At 33.1% G+C, this 14,301-nt stretch overlaps 1 protein-coding gene across 1 annotated transcript; it reads left to right on the top strand.

Moving 5' to 3' along the window:
* Positions 1-1,481: 1,481 nt before the first annotated feature.
* Positions 1,482-11,871, top strand: LOC110035175 (transmembrane protein 208 homolog; the record flags this gene model as incomplete). The annotated part of the gene is given in 4 exon segments (XM_020739418.1): positions 1,482-1,675; positions 5,831-5,915; positions 11,396-11,461; positions 11,528-11,871. Coding segments are annotated over 4 exon segments (438 nt in total), but the record flags the coding sequence as incomplete, so codon positions are not given.
* Between the last annotated feature and the right edge of the window lie 2,430 nt (positions 11,872-14,301).

The following is a 14,301-nucleotide window of genomic DNA, read 5'->3' as shown; positions in this document are numbered from 1 at the left end:
CTTTACTGTACTTTACGACACGGTTCTTTTTTTTCTTTACTGCAATGTACTGTATACATCTACCTGTACTCTTGCTTTTAGTTTCTACTTTTATGACATGTTTATACAGTACCCTAGGGTAGCAAATGTAGAACGCATGCTTAGGATTGGACCCTATAGCACATAACCAAAACACTCGTTTTAATTTCAATACTATTCAAAATTTCATAATACATATTAATATAACTATAAAATAATGTTTTAAATTTCATTTAACCCACACTAATAATATGAATTTGTAATAAGCTGCTCGAGCTATGTTCTCTCTTCTCTCTCCTTTTCTCGGAACGAGACGACGACGCGGTCAAGTGACGATTTATCTCCGGGCGGCGGTTGAGATGACAACAGAAAGTGGAAGGAGGAGCTTCAACTGAATATTGAACTTCCGTAGATTTAAATAATATACACCCATAGGACTTCGATGTTGTTCGTCTAGTACCCATAGTTACTGTGGATTGATGAACTTGCAGCAAGCACTTACAAAATAATTAAATTATACCACATAAAATTTGTTATAATTAAATCAAAGAGTGAGCTACACAAATTATAATTAACATCATCTTCTATTGCATTGACTCTTATATTCTCCTTCTTCGTCATCTCGAACATTGATGAACCTAGGAAGCTACATGAGGAAGCTATTTTTTTGTGATAGATTGGTTAATGTTACTGTTTTAATTTCAAGCAATCCAATTTTGAGGTCAAGAGAGCTCTTCAAAACTCCAATTATGATCATCAGAGCTCCGACAGGTTGCAGAAGAAGAACCCTACCCGTAGAATTGGACAAAAAGCTAAGAATGAGGGTATTTTGGCCATAAATTTAATGTGATTCAAATTTAAGTTGTAAATTGTTATATAACCTACATTAATGAAAAAGGGAACTTGTGAATACTTGAAATCAACCCGGGAGACCACTGTCAAATCTCAGAAGGCATTAGGATCTTAGCGGAGGATTTTCAAAAGCGTGTATCAACATGAAATGCTGTAAAAAACTCAAAAGACCTACTGATATCTTGCCTATTTTTTATAATAAAAGTGAAATCATGAGAAACATTTAAATAATTTTGGAAAAGAAGCAGTAATATATTTCAAAATACATAAATTTACTTTCATTAAATAGAGTGGCAATTTTAACACACTACAACATGCCAAAAATGGCATAATTTAATCATAAACTTGAAAGTTGATTGATTTATCGATAAAATCCTTTTCCATTTGGATTTTCACCCTAATTTTCTGTCATCAGAAGCTGTAACTCTAGATTTATTTTCATGTGAATTAATCTTTTTCATTTGCAATTCATTCATGTTTGTATTTTCATCTTTTGTCAGATTTGAATTTTTTTTAAATATTTGTTAAGTTTTTCTTTTTCTGCTGATGGATGGTTTTTAACCATTTCTTCTTGATTTTGTGTTGCATTATCCTGACTTGTTACTGTGCAGGTTCTATACATCCTGATTAGGTTGATTATCTTTCATTCAAGCTTTTCTTGGAAACATTGGGTTGGACTCGTAGTGACATCTTTAGCATATTGGATTTCGTATCAACAACTTGCTAATATGGCGAAGCCTACATATTCAGATGATGGAGAACTGCTCGACGGTGGGTTTGATATGAGCACCGGTGGAATTTGTAGGTGAGTCTCATGTTCTTGTAATGTCTCTTCATTTTCTACCAAATTGATGTTATCTGTGTATTAAGAATTTAAGATTGTCGGCCAAAAGAATTTCATGTCTAACATTTTTAATATTAAAGTAATCTTCTTTTAATTGATCTTAAATTGTGGGGATAGTGCTAATGATGATGATGGTTATTTTATTAAAATGATAAATGTTGCATGATTGGCATGGTGCTGACTTTGGTAACTGTGTTACTGCTGTTTCCTTTATTTGTATTTGCTATTTGAAGCTTGCACTCTTCATGCCTATAAAGCTTGGAGATGGACACAACTATATGGGCGCGACACAACATGGATATAGTAACTCAATGCACATCATGAACACAATGTTCTATTTTATAGATTATTACTGTAAAATGTAGGAGAAAAAATTGATACTAGTGGTCTTCTATTAAGAGAATTACATAATGAACTGTAATATCATATATATATGAAGCTTAATGATAATAAAAAACAAAGTGTACTAATAATAAAAGAGTTGTTTTATCACATGTAACAAATACCATCTGCAAAGATTGCACAAACATTAATATTAATTGATTGTTGAATTGTTAATATTCATTAATTATTGTCAGTTGTCACGTGTTTTGCCAATATCGATATTGTTTATAAATTATTAAAAAAACAAAATAGTTAAATAAATTGGATTATATGAACATTATGCATATTTAATATTGAAACTAGCACACTAGATTTTATAGCTTCTTCCACGGCACATTCATTCACCTTTACAGGAAATATTTTTGTCAAAGCTTGCCATTCATGATGTTGTCTTTTATTGAATATATTTTAGTTAATATATATTTTAAGCATTCTAATATCATATATTTTAGCTAATATATCTCCTAATGCCCCATAATGTTGTCTTTTATTGAATATATTTTACATTCTTTTTTGATAAAATGCATATATTGATATGCACAAATGTCAAATCTTTACCCCCTTGAGCGATATTTATTTCTATTAAGTGAAGTGATAAAAAAAATATTTGCTCTATTTTCTTTCGCGACAACAATAGGAACATGGTTGCATATAAATCATTAATCAATTTTTTTTTTATCCATAGGGCCTTTAGAAGTTATAGAGTCACGATCGATAAAAAACTACTAAACATAATAATTTGTCAAACTCCAAATTAATAATTATCTTCTCTTCAATATTTGAAAAAAACACTCTTTAAATGTTTGTTCCTCTCATTTGATATCTCTATACCTATATGTGGAGCAACGTGATTTACAGCTTTGCTTAGTCAAGCATGACTATAATACCTAATAGAATAATACTTCTGATAAGTAATATTAATAATTGTAAAGTGGGTTAAGCTATGCTTAATTAAAAATTTAAATGTTACCTTAGATTAAAGTAATGAACCAAGCAATGACTGTGATTGTTACTTTTGTTCCATTTATGTAAAAAAATGCCATACATCACTTTATAAGAGTTGGGCTAATCATTTGTTTTTCTTTTATGTTGATATATTATCTCTTTAACATTTTTTATCATGGGATCTAACATATTATACATAAGGCGTGGGTAAGGTTTTCTGTACCAATTACTCTTAGCAGCTCATATATTGGTTTCATAAAGATGCATTATAATTTATTTGGTCTAACAACAAATCTTCGAATATCTTTTCCTTTATAAACTAAGCCTTATCCACATCGTCATCTCAATAAATTGCCCACATGTTTATTGTTATGGCTTGTAATTCTTTCTATATGGTTTTAGAACACATAAGCCTAATGCTTGTTGATACAAAATGTGTCTCAATTAAAGCCAAATTTGTTAGCTTTACAAATTCATTAAAAATTTAAAGCCCTGTCAAATATATTATTGTGAAGTTTTTCATGAAATACTTCATTTCCTGCGATGCCTGTGATCTATTACATTCTTTGTAGCCTAATAGGTTATCTCATCACTGTCTATATATATTCTTTTGAGCATAAATATTCTTTCATGCAAGATTCATGTGTAAACAATACAAGAAGTCCAAAAAATATTAGGTTGTTTCTATTTATCAGCACATAAATGCATTGTCTGTTATTACTCGAACCATTTCATCGAAACCAACCTTTTATAATCACTTCTTTGACATGATTTGTAATGCAATTTTGTTTATATATGCTAATTCACAATTAATGGTCTTTTTAAACATACAATTTGACTAATCATAATAAAATTAATGTGAGGTCTTTTTGGTGCATCAGTCTAATCATCTCAAACAGTGGTTCATTTTTTTATTAAGCTCTTTAGTTGGCTTAAAAATTCTTTTAATATTCATTTTCTCCTTTCGAGATAGTTTTTTCCTCAAAAGATTATAACCCAAGGGGCATGTATATGATGAGGGGGTTTTTGGTTGCATATGATAAAACACAAATAATATAAGATTTCTTGCTAAATGGAATAGAATGTCAGCTAAATAGAACTAATGAGCAATTTCATTGTGTTTTCTTTTAATAATTAGCTTTCATTTAAAGCTCTTCCTTGAATCATAACCTTTCATCCTAAATAAATTTTACTTTTTATGAGTTAAAATATTGATTCTCTTGATTGGACCCACTTTGTCTAGAAAAAAGGAGAATCTTTTTTTTTTCATTCAAAATCTGCATCTATTTCTCGTTATTATTAAAGTTGCTTGAATGTATTTTTGGGCATGATCGAAGACGCCCTGCAACTTGGTCTTAGTCAATTCTCATTCTAGGACATGCTAACTTTCTTTGACAAAACAAACATTGAAATTCTATATGGCGGGACAGGGGTAGAACAACAAAAGGAAGGTTTTGGACAACGAAATCAACGAAGCAGGTGGCTGAGATAGCAAGGGGCAGAGAAGGGGAAGAGCGATGAACTGTTGGACAGTAGAGGGGAGGGCTGTTCGGGACTACAACAACGATGGGGGGTGGTTGGAAAGGTTGCGAAGGAGTTTAATAAGGATAAATATCTCTGCGGGATTGAAGTACAACCAGGGCACCACTCGATCTTTGGGGAATGATCACCATCTTGGACGAGTTATAGCCGGAGCACCTTTTTTGTCTTTGGATACAACCCTCGGATGGGAAAATGTCTTTAGAGACCACAATCTGAAATAAAAAATAATCAAAATCTAAATTCTAAACAAGCACACGACACATATATGTAATAGAAGCTATTAGATAGGAATAAAAGGTATTAGGAAAAGAAAGTAAATAAAAAGGAAAGGTAATATTATAGGAAAATGCTAGGATAGGAAAGGTAGATGGGCATCGAAAGTGATAGAAAGGGCAGGGAATCAAATAGGAAAAAAAAGGTCCCACGGTACTGTATATATATATTGTGGAGCACAAATAATGTATATATATATTGTGGAGCACAAATAAAAAATTTAGACGTTATGGGGTAACCAAAGGGTTTCTAACTATTGTGGGTTTTTATCAAATGATTAACTCTAAGTGCATGTCTTTTTATATTAATCACGGTTATGTTTATAAAAGAGATTAAAAAATAGATGGTTTTGTAAATGTTTTTTTTTTTTTTTTGCATATGGCAATTTTTCTTAGTGGTGTAACTATTGAATAAGTTAATTCAAAAAATGAAAACATTATTTAGAAGATAAAAGATTTAGATTAGTACAACAACGATCAGTCTAAGATATGCTAATTTAATGAGTATGATTTTAATAATTAAAATTAATTTTTTAGATTACCAAATAATAATTAAATGTGAGAAATTAATCTTGGATTTATTATATAGAAGAATGGGGATATATGAGAATATAATTTATGCATGGTTTTCTAAATGATTTGTTAAAAATAAGTTTGACACCTTATACAATGTAATTTGAGTGAATGAAATTTGATGATTGACAAAAAATAGTTGGGTTAAGGCTAATGATGATATTGGAGATCGTTCATATAGTAAGATAATCGTTTAATCTTTTAGCTACAAGCACAATCGATTGGCAATTTATGGGACCCCCTATTTATTGTCATTAAATCTAATACTATCTTGTACTAGTTTTGCTAGTTAATTTATATCCAAAATACTACTAAATACTGGAATTTCTTTTTTTTTTCTCCATCGTGCTAATGTATTTATTTTCTAATGATGCCTACTTATTGTTATGTCTTGTTGCAGCTATTTGCATGACGTGATTTACATAACCAGCTTCGTACAGTCAACATCCATTATATCTGACAAATTTTGGCTCGTATATTTAGTGGTAAGATTTACACCTTAGCTTATGCTGCATTTGCATTCATCTGTGGAATGATAATATTGTTCATTCATATATATATATATATATATATATATATGTATTTGAAAATTGAATAGAGGTTTATTTTTAAGTTTTTAAACTGGCCAATATGAATGTAGGTTCACAAAATGCATACAAATTAATGCTCGCTATCTCAGGATTTTAGATTTTCTAATGCGCCTAATATAATATAGTGCACAAAAAATTACATTCCTAATATCCATTTATTTTTTATAAAATCAGAAAACACACACAGTTTACATTAAATTATAATTTATTGTTCACCTAAATGCAATTTCATATAAAACTTATAATCACTGAAAACTACAAGTTGAGTGAACTCTAACTGCAATCCGAAAATTCTGATTGTTCTTTTTTTGATTATATCAATCATGCTGCAAACCAATCATAAATATTTAGGAGAAATTCATATTCATACCACACAATTTTTATTTATTTACGTGTCTAACACCTAAAATTTGATTTTTACATTTATGAAAATTATACATGAAAAAAAATGATGTTCAAATTTTTGATGTGATGTTAAAGATTTGAGTGCTATGCATGTAAATGTGAATGTTTGTGAATGTTTAGGTGTTAGATAGTGTTAGATATGTAAATACGTAAGAATTTTATGGTACATATATAAATATCCCAATGTGTAGATGTAAAGTAATAAGGAAACAATTCACTAAATAAGAGATGCATGCTTTCTATTACTACAAGGAAATAATTTCTCTTAAAAATCGTTATTCGCCACTTGCACCACTCCTGAAAGATTCAAGTTGATTAGCATAAATGTTTGAGAGAAAAATAGAAATTTCATCAAGTAATAGTCCTTTACATTCCTCTCATATCATGTACTTACATTATTAGATTCAAAAAGTTGATTGTCCCATGAATTTTTTTTTTTGGAAGACCAAAATCTCAAGCAACTGCAACTATTCTGCCTAGCTTTATGAAAAATGTTGAGCTTTTTATTTTCTATATTACCAGATTTTTAAAATCACAAAAATCTAGTAATTGGAAAACCAAATCATGCTTGTTGAATTGTACCTCGCAATTGAATAGGCTGAATCAAGGTCCAACAACAGCTCAAGTAATAAGAACATAAGGACACACAATGAACCATGCTAATGACATAGATTTTATAAGGGGTCTAGTCATGCTTGTTGCACAAATTGTAAATAGATCTTTGAAGTGTTAATTATAAGCATGTCATTTCATTTTATAGGGTATAAGCATGTGAACTTTTGAAAAAGTAGAAAAGAAAAGCGGGAGAGCAACAAATTCTGATCCCCGTACATGCAACTTCTGTCACTGAAAAAATCCCATACGCGTATCCCCCCCTCTAATTTTCTTCCCAAACTCACGACTCCCGCAAGTTCTTGTCAATTCTCTCCACGCGACGCTTGACAGACCTCCTCTCTTTCCCTCTCCCCCTAGCTTGTTCGAACAAAACACACGACCGCAAAACCCTCCAGTATGCCGTACAACCCCATCCCCTCTCCTCTCTATCGCTGACAACCTAGTCGCCAACCTTACACTCTTCTATAGAGACCCAAGTGACAACCAACCCTTGCCACTACTCTCCTCCTCTCCAAACTCCCACTCGCACACAGCAACTGGTGCTGATCCTTCCTTCTGCTGCTACCCAAGAGATCCCTCTGCTCCCAACTTCTCTACCATATATTTTATGTTCTCCCTTTCTCCACACTTCCTCACCTCCTCTCCACCGTTCCCTGTCAACCCACACCAACTCCCCATTTGTACCTCTCCGCCTAACAAGAATCCGGGAGGGCATGCACGTATGAGATTTTTTCTGTGAGAGAAGTTGCATGTGCCGGGATCAGGTAGTCGGACCCTTAGATTAGGTTTTCTTTTTTTTTATTTTAAATTCATTTTTTATTATTTCTTAGGTTTGATGGGGGGCACCTATTGGATCAAAAGAAGTTGGAAGTATGGGCAGCACACGGGAGATTAAATATTTGGCGGCGGCTTGTTCTGCAAGCAATTAGGGTGAATATGGGTATACTTCCTAAGCAAAGTCGGCATTTCGGATGCGCTCGCCAGTTTGTTTTATGATCAGATGTCGTTTGTTGACTTCTTCATCAGTCAAATTCCGGATGCAAATTTAATATGTTTATATGAAGGGTTGACCTCTTTAACATAACTCTTTAATACTGGAATTGAAACACATCCAAATCTTTAGGAATTCGACATGATATTATAAAGAAAATTTCAAATTATCCATCTAATTTAAAAACTTCTTAAGGTTAAGATGGAAGGGGAATTTGGAAACACCCCATACACAACTTTGAAGAGATCCACATGTGCAACCTGCATCTAGAGAACGCTTAATCGGCCTCACGAATAATTTTTATTTATCACTAGTTAACTATGAATACAAGCTATGAATCAAAATTTATAGACACTGGGTTGCAAGGATAAAGCCAAATAATTTGAATTCAAATCTAATATTATTTGAAATCAACTCTAATCATGACAAAGCATTCATAGTTGAACTTAATATTTACCCAAAGATGATAATTAACCATAATAAAATAATGCAATAAGAAGCAATTCAGCCATGAATGATTATTGGGGCAAAAATAAAAGAAAACATGCTTGGCTTAGCTTTGTTGTGGCCCTAGTGTGACTCATTGTAATTAGCCTAAGGCGAATTGAGCTTCTGAGGCCAATTGATTTGATGTGTTCTTTATTAACTTTTTTGAGGTGTAAAGAACTATCATTTAGAGAGTAAATGTCTTATATTTATTCAAGTTATCATGTGCCAGCTTTTGCAATTCATGTTTGGTCAACCGTGTGCGTCTAATGGAGCACTACTATTATTTCTAACGAAGGATGTGCACTTAGCCTTTTCTCTAATTATCACTTCACTTTAATTGATACTGTCAACATCCGAGTATTTAGGTGGAATTTGAATGTTGTAATCGACAAAAGGAACAATTATATTAGAAATCTCCCATCCAAAAGAATCAAAATGTAAATCTCGAGGTTCAAACACTCCCTGTTTAGTTTTATATCTTGAACGTTGAAAATAGAACTATTTCAACTCAAGTGGTTGAATAACAGCTAGAAGATGTGTATCCTTATCTTAGGAGCTTGTGGAGTGGTCTTAAGTTCATGTTCTTCATTAAGTTGCATCACTATATACGAGATGACTTTGTGTGTAGTCCCATGATCCCTACCCATACAAATTAATGGTAAATAGCGTATCATAAGGTAAAGGATCTCGTTGTATCATAATGTATAGTACAACACACACTATTTTAAAAGATTATGAATAAAAAATACAATTAATTATGAAAGACTATTAAATTGAAGGATGAATCTTTATGATAATAAAAACAATAGTGATGGTGAAGACCATCACTGAACATCTTTATTGCTTAAAATTCAAATTATTATCATTCTTTTTTTGCAAGTCTACTATTTTTTTTTTAAGAAATTTAACTAGTCGTATTGAGAAGCATCATGATAATCTTTGTGATGATGATGCTTCTTTGCTATAAAGTTGCAATTGAAATTTATTAAATTATAAAATTTCATGATAACAATTCACACATAATAGATGAAGTCGATCGATATAAGAGAGGAAGCCGAGCATGAAGCAAGGCTTGCGAGACGTGATAAGGTTTAATTGAAACTAAATACTTATACTAAATAGTTTAAACATTAATTTGTAAACCTAAAGGGCCTAAATTGAAATAATGATATTGGGTTTATGGACGATGCACTATTGCCCATGACGGTACTATTAATGCGTGCTTTTTAACTGTTGAGAATTGTATATAGCTTATGGTTCTATTGAGTAATAAGGAATATAGAAAAATCTAGGGACTTATATGCAAGAATGTATAAGCTCTATAAAAAACCCTATCATTAATCAATAAACAAGTTTTATAAAGCATTTATTTCATTTTGGTATCAAAGCTAAACCTTAGCCGTCTCTGACAGGCATACACGTAGAGAGACTTCAAGCTCGCATCTGTCGTAGGGGATCACAACGAACAAAGACTTGAAGCTCTTGAGATTGTAGCGTGCAGATTCACGTTGCATCGCAAAACAGCCATTGTTGGAGCTAGCGGGGCTCAACATAGGATTACACGCGATACAATCACAATTAGAGGCGCTGAGAAGGCCGCGGAGGATTGTAACTTCCAGCTTGTTGTTGGAGCTAGCAGGGACGCAACATGGGATTTTACACGATACAATCGCGATTAGAGCCACTGAGAAGGTCTTAGAGGATACGTAATAATAGCTTACAAACACAATGGATCAAATTTACGTGTGATTTGTGTGATCTAGATTTGAATCCTTGTGATTGAGGTTGAGGTAAAGGATTGGATCTTCTAGGGAAGATAGATCGTGAGACTTTGAAGCTATTGGTCGGGCTTACACAGGTAGCTAGCGTCTTGATGAGAGCCACCACCTTAGCACATACTCCAACGCAGGTTCGTGTTGTCCTTTGCTGTCCCGCTAGCACATACTCCAACGCAGGTTCGTGTTGTCCTTACACAGGTTGACCTTTGCTGTCCCGCTAGCTTTTGTCGTGTTGTATCACAATCTTAGGTTCGTGACTGTATTGTGATCTTAGGCCGTGAAGGCAAGTCAGGTTTTGCTTCCCTGCTAGCCTTAATCACGACCATTCCACGCTTTGGTCGTGGAAGGCGTCGACTGTACACTGTGCTATTGTCAGCTACTTTAAAACGTGGCTGTTTTGACAAGCGAAGGAGACGCAATCTCTTTGACTTCTGATACAAATCGTGATAAAGAAGGATTAATGCTCTGATATTAATTTAATATGAAATTCTACATAACTTAGGGCAAAGCATATTGTTTTACTTTAATAGCATCAACAACATAACTGGAATACATAAAGATAAACACCTACAATTCGAGAGGTAGGCGATCTCTCCTAAATCCTAAAATTCGAGAGTTAGGAGATCTCTCCCAAACCCAAACCCAAATCCTAAAACTCTAGATAGTAATCTCATACCTAACTCCAACTCTAAACATATTAACCTACAATCTTCCCAACAATAATAATAATAATAATAAAAGACTAAATTGCTCTTCGGTTAACAAAAGATAAAATTGTTCTTAGACACCGGCCCTAGAGTTTCACCTCTCAAAAGGCTTTGATAAATTTTCAATTATGCAACACAGTATTCTACTCAAATTCAAGTAATTTTTGTTCTATGGACTCATCTCACCACATCAAATTATCATGACTATAAATTCATTGAAAAATGGAATTCTACCTTGAAACTGATTCCTGAAGTTCCTAACGTAAATATATGATGTTATTTCTGATCTCTAGAACTTGTATCAAAACTCAAGCTCAGTCATATCAACCAAGTTAATGATTTTTTATTTTCAGACAATCACTAACCCTAACAAAAATACATTGTTTACAGATACCAATATTTGCCGCATACAAATCCTTCGGCATAATAAAAGGATTCCTATCATTTGGCTCCAAGGTACGATGAAACCCTAAGCAGTTCATGCGTAACATGACATGTAAAACAAATGGGTTGTATGTGCAGGGTGGTGCTGAGGATGAGAAAGCTCGGAAGAAGAGGGAAAAGATGGAGAAGAAGGCCGCCAGAGGGAAGATTATTAAGACCAGGAATAGGTGACTGCTACTGTGATGACATGTAAGTTTTAATTACTTCTTCTTACTGGATATATTAAGCTTACCATTTTTATGAACTATTGAATTGGTCCTCATTATTACTATTGTCTTCCCATGGCCAATAATTTTTACTGTGTTGGAGTGGGTGATATCTAAGAAGTGAATTTGCTTACCTTTGTGGGGGATGTTGCAGTAGTGAATGAAATTTTAAATGCTTTTATTATAAATGTGGAATTAGAAGTTATTGCATTGGCTTACTTCGTTCTTCTTGGTCCTACAAGCCTAGAATCGTTTCACACACACAAAGGGAAAAAACAAGGGGGCATTTACATGCATACCACACAATTCTTATGTATTTACATATCTAACATCTAAATTTCAATTTTTACATATATATATATATATATGTATATATATATATAATATCAAAATTGAAATTTAGCTATGCATGAAAATATGTGTTTCTCTTTTTTAAAAGTTAAAAAAGTGGTATTTGTAAAAAATAAAATTTACTGGTAGATATATAAATAGATGGCAATTGGTTGGTATGCAAGTAAATTCCCGGTTAATTTAGTCAGGTACCATGTCATATAATTGCTATTTTTTTTTTTAATCGAATCCCATAGGGAAATTTTATTTCATCAAGAAAATAAGTACAAAGATAATGTGATCAATATTTCAACTAACCCCCTACAACTCACGCAATAAAAGAAAATCCTATGAACCGTTGATCACTACATATAACTCACACAAAAAAATTAAAAAACACTATCACGTCGAATAATGAGAATAGATAAATGATGTGGAATCTTGATGGAAAAAATGAAGTCTTGTTTCTCTAATCCTCTTTTTGCAGTCTATTTGTACGTTGGTTTCCTTCACGATGAGTAAATAACCAGTTTATCTGCAGTCTTAAGAAAAGCAAAAAAAAAAATTTCATTTGAATAATAAGAATTCAAGAATAAGATTTTTTTCTTGGTACAATAATTCCATAATTCCCAAGAGTACATTTCAATTTCAATGTCATATAATTGCTCTAAAATATAATAAACTCTTAACTATTTATGCTTATCTATGAATAAAAATAATGTATGATAATATGAGTAAAATGTCTATACCCTCCACTATTTACATTTGGTAGTGCATTCTTTGAGCTTATAAAAGTGTCAAATTAATCCCAATTTTTTTAAATTGGGATTTGGAATAGTCCTCGTGAAGGATTATTAGAACTCAATTTTAAAATAATTGAAATTGAAATAATCTCCAACATTCTCGGCATCATCAGCTCCTTGCATAATATAATCAAAAGCTAAAGACTTTAATATTCATGCACTACACATTATTTGATTTTGAGCAATTATAATTTATTGAGGTTTTAGCACGCGACTTTATTGAGCTATCAATAATATGATTTGTTTTGTCATAATATTAAAATTATTAAATCCTGCCGTAAATGAATATTCCATCCACCTCCAAATCACATTATCTGTTTGTTTTCTGATTAATTCCACCGTGCACGGTGATACTCCATTGAAAGTGAAATTTCAATTAGCTAAAACTTTACATAAATACCACCCACATCTAAAACCTTAATTTTTAAAAATGTCACCTTAAGCTTCCCTCTAGTACCCTGTACCTCTTCCTGTACTGAAGATTATCAGTCCATGCGTTGCAGACTCAGCCCCACTCCATCTCCATCTTCACCGTCTCCATCTCCATCTCCGGCAGCACTGCCATCGCCGTCGGTGAGCCTGCTACCTCCTATACTCACCACCACTGCCATCTTATCATCCGTAGCTCTAACACTCCTCATCATCAACTACCTCTTTCCCAAACTCATCTGTCCTGCCTCTACCGATGAACCGTCTCTGCCTCCGCCTCCTCTGCCACCGGCGAGCATATTCGTCGATGCCGGAAAGAAGACTGCTAGCTCTCCTCCCGTTCTACACTCGGTAAAGGGAAAAAAACTTGGGAGGTTGAGCAATGGCGAGTGTTCTGTTTGGCACTCGACGTCGGAAGAAGGGAGAAGGTGCGTGTCCCGCTCGGCGAGGAGTGGATTTGCATTTGCCTCAGTTGTTTGCTCTGCGGTTTTCCGGTGGTGACGCCGTCGCTGGCATCTGCCGTGATGTCGCAAGCTGGCTGTCGCTCGTTAGGATTCATTCGCCATATGAAGTCGCCAAAATGGAACGGAATGCTTTTGTAAATACATAGAAATTAGTATTTACATACTAAACATTATTTTTTTATATTTATGCCCCAAAAAAAATTCGGGCAGGTTAGTTCTCTAACCCAACGCTTTCCTCAAATCTCATATATGTGCAAAATGTTATACATGGAGAAGTTGAAGTTTAGGTTTAAAAATGGAATTACAAATAAATTAACCAGCACATTTGTAAATCTTCCAAAAAAACAAAGAACAACTTACCATTACTTTGACATTGTGTGATATCTACTTATCGAACAAACTTTTAATTAAATAAAAAAAATTATTGGCAATCATGAATAATAAATTTTAAGTTTAAAAGTATATGACATGAACATGTCAACTATAGTGGCGACGGTGGTTGGCATCTAGATTTTATAGGTATGTAGTGTCACTCGAAGAAGTTCGATTCAATTATAATCACACAAAATTGAGGATATTTGATCACTACTAAGAATAATTATTTGTGAATTCACACTAAT

The sequence above is a fragment of the Phalaenopsis equestris genome, unplaced genomic scaffold (genome assembly GCF_001263595.1).
Source record: "Phalaenopsis equestris unplaced genomic scaffold, ASM126359v1 Scaffold000002, whole genome shotgun sequence".
Taxonomy (NCBI): Eukaryota; Viridiplantae; Streptophyta; class Magnoliopsida; order Asparagales; family Orchidaceae; genus Phalaenopsis; species Phalaenopsis equestris.
This window is presented reverse-complemented; position numbering and strand designations above follow the sequence as displayed.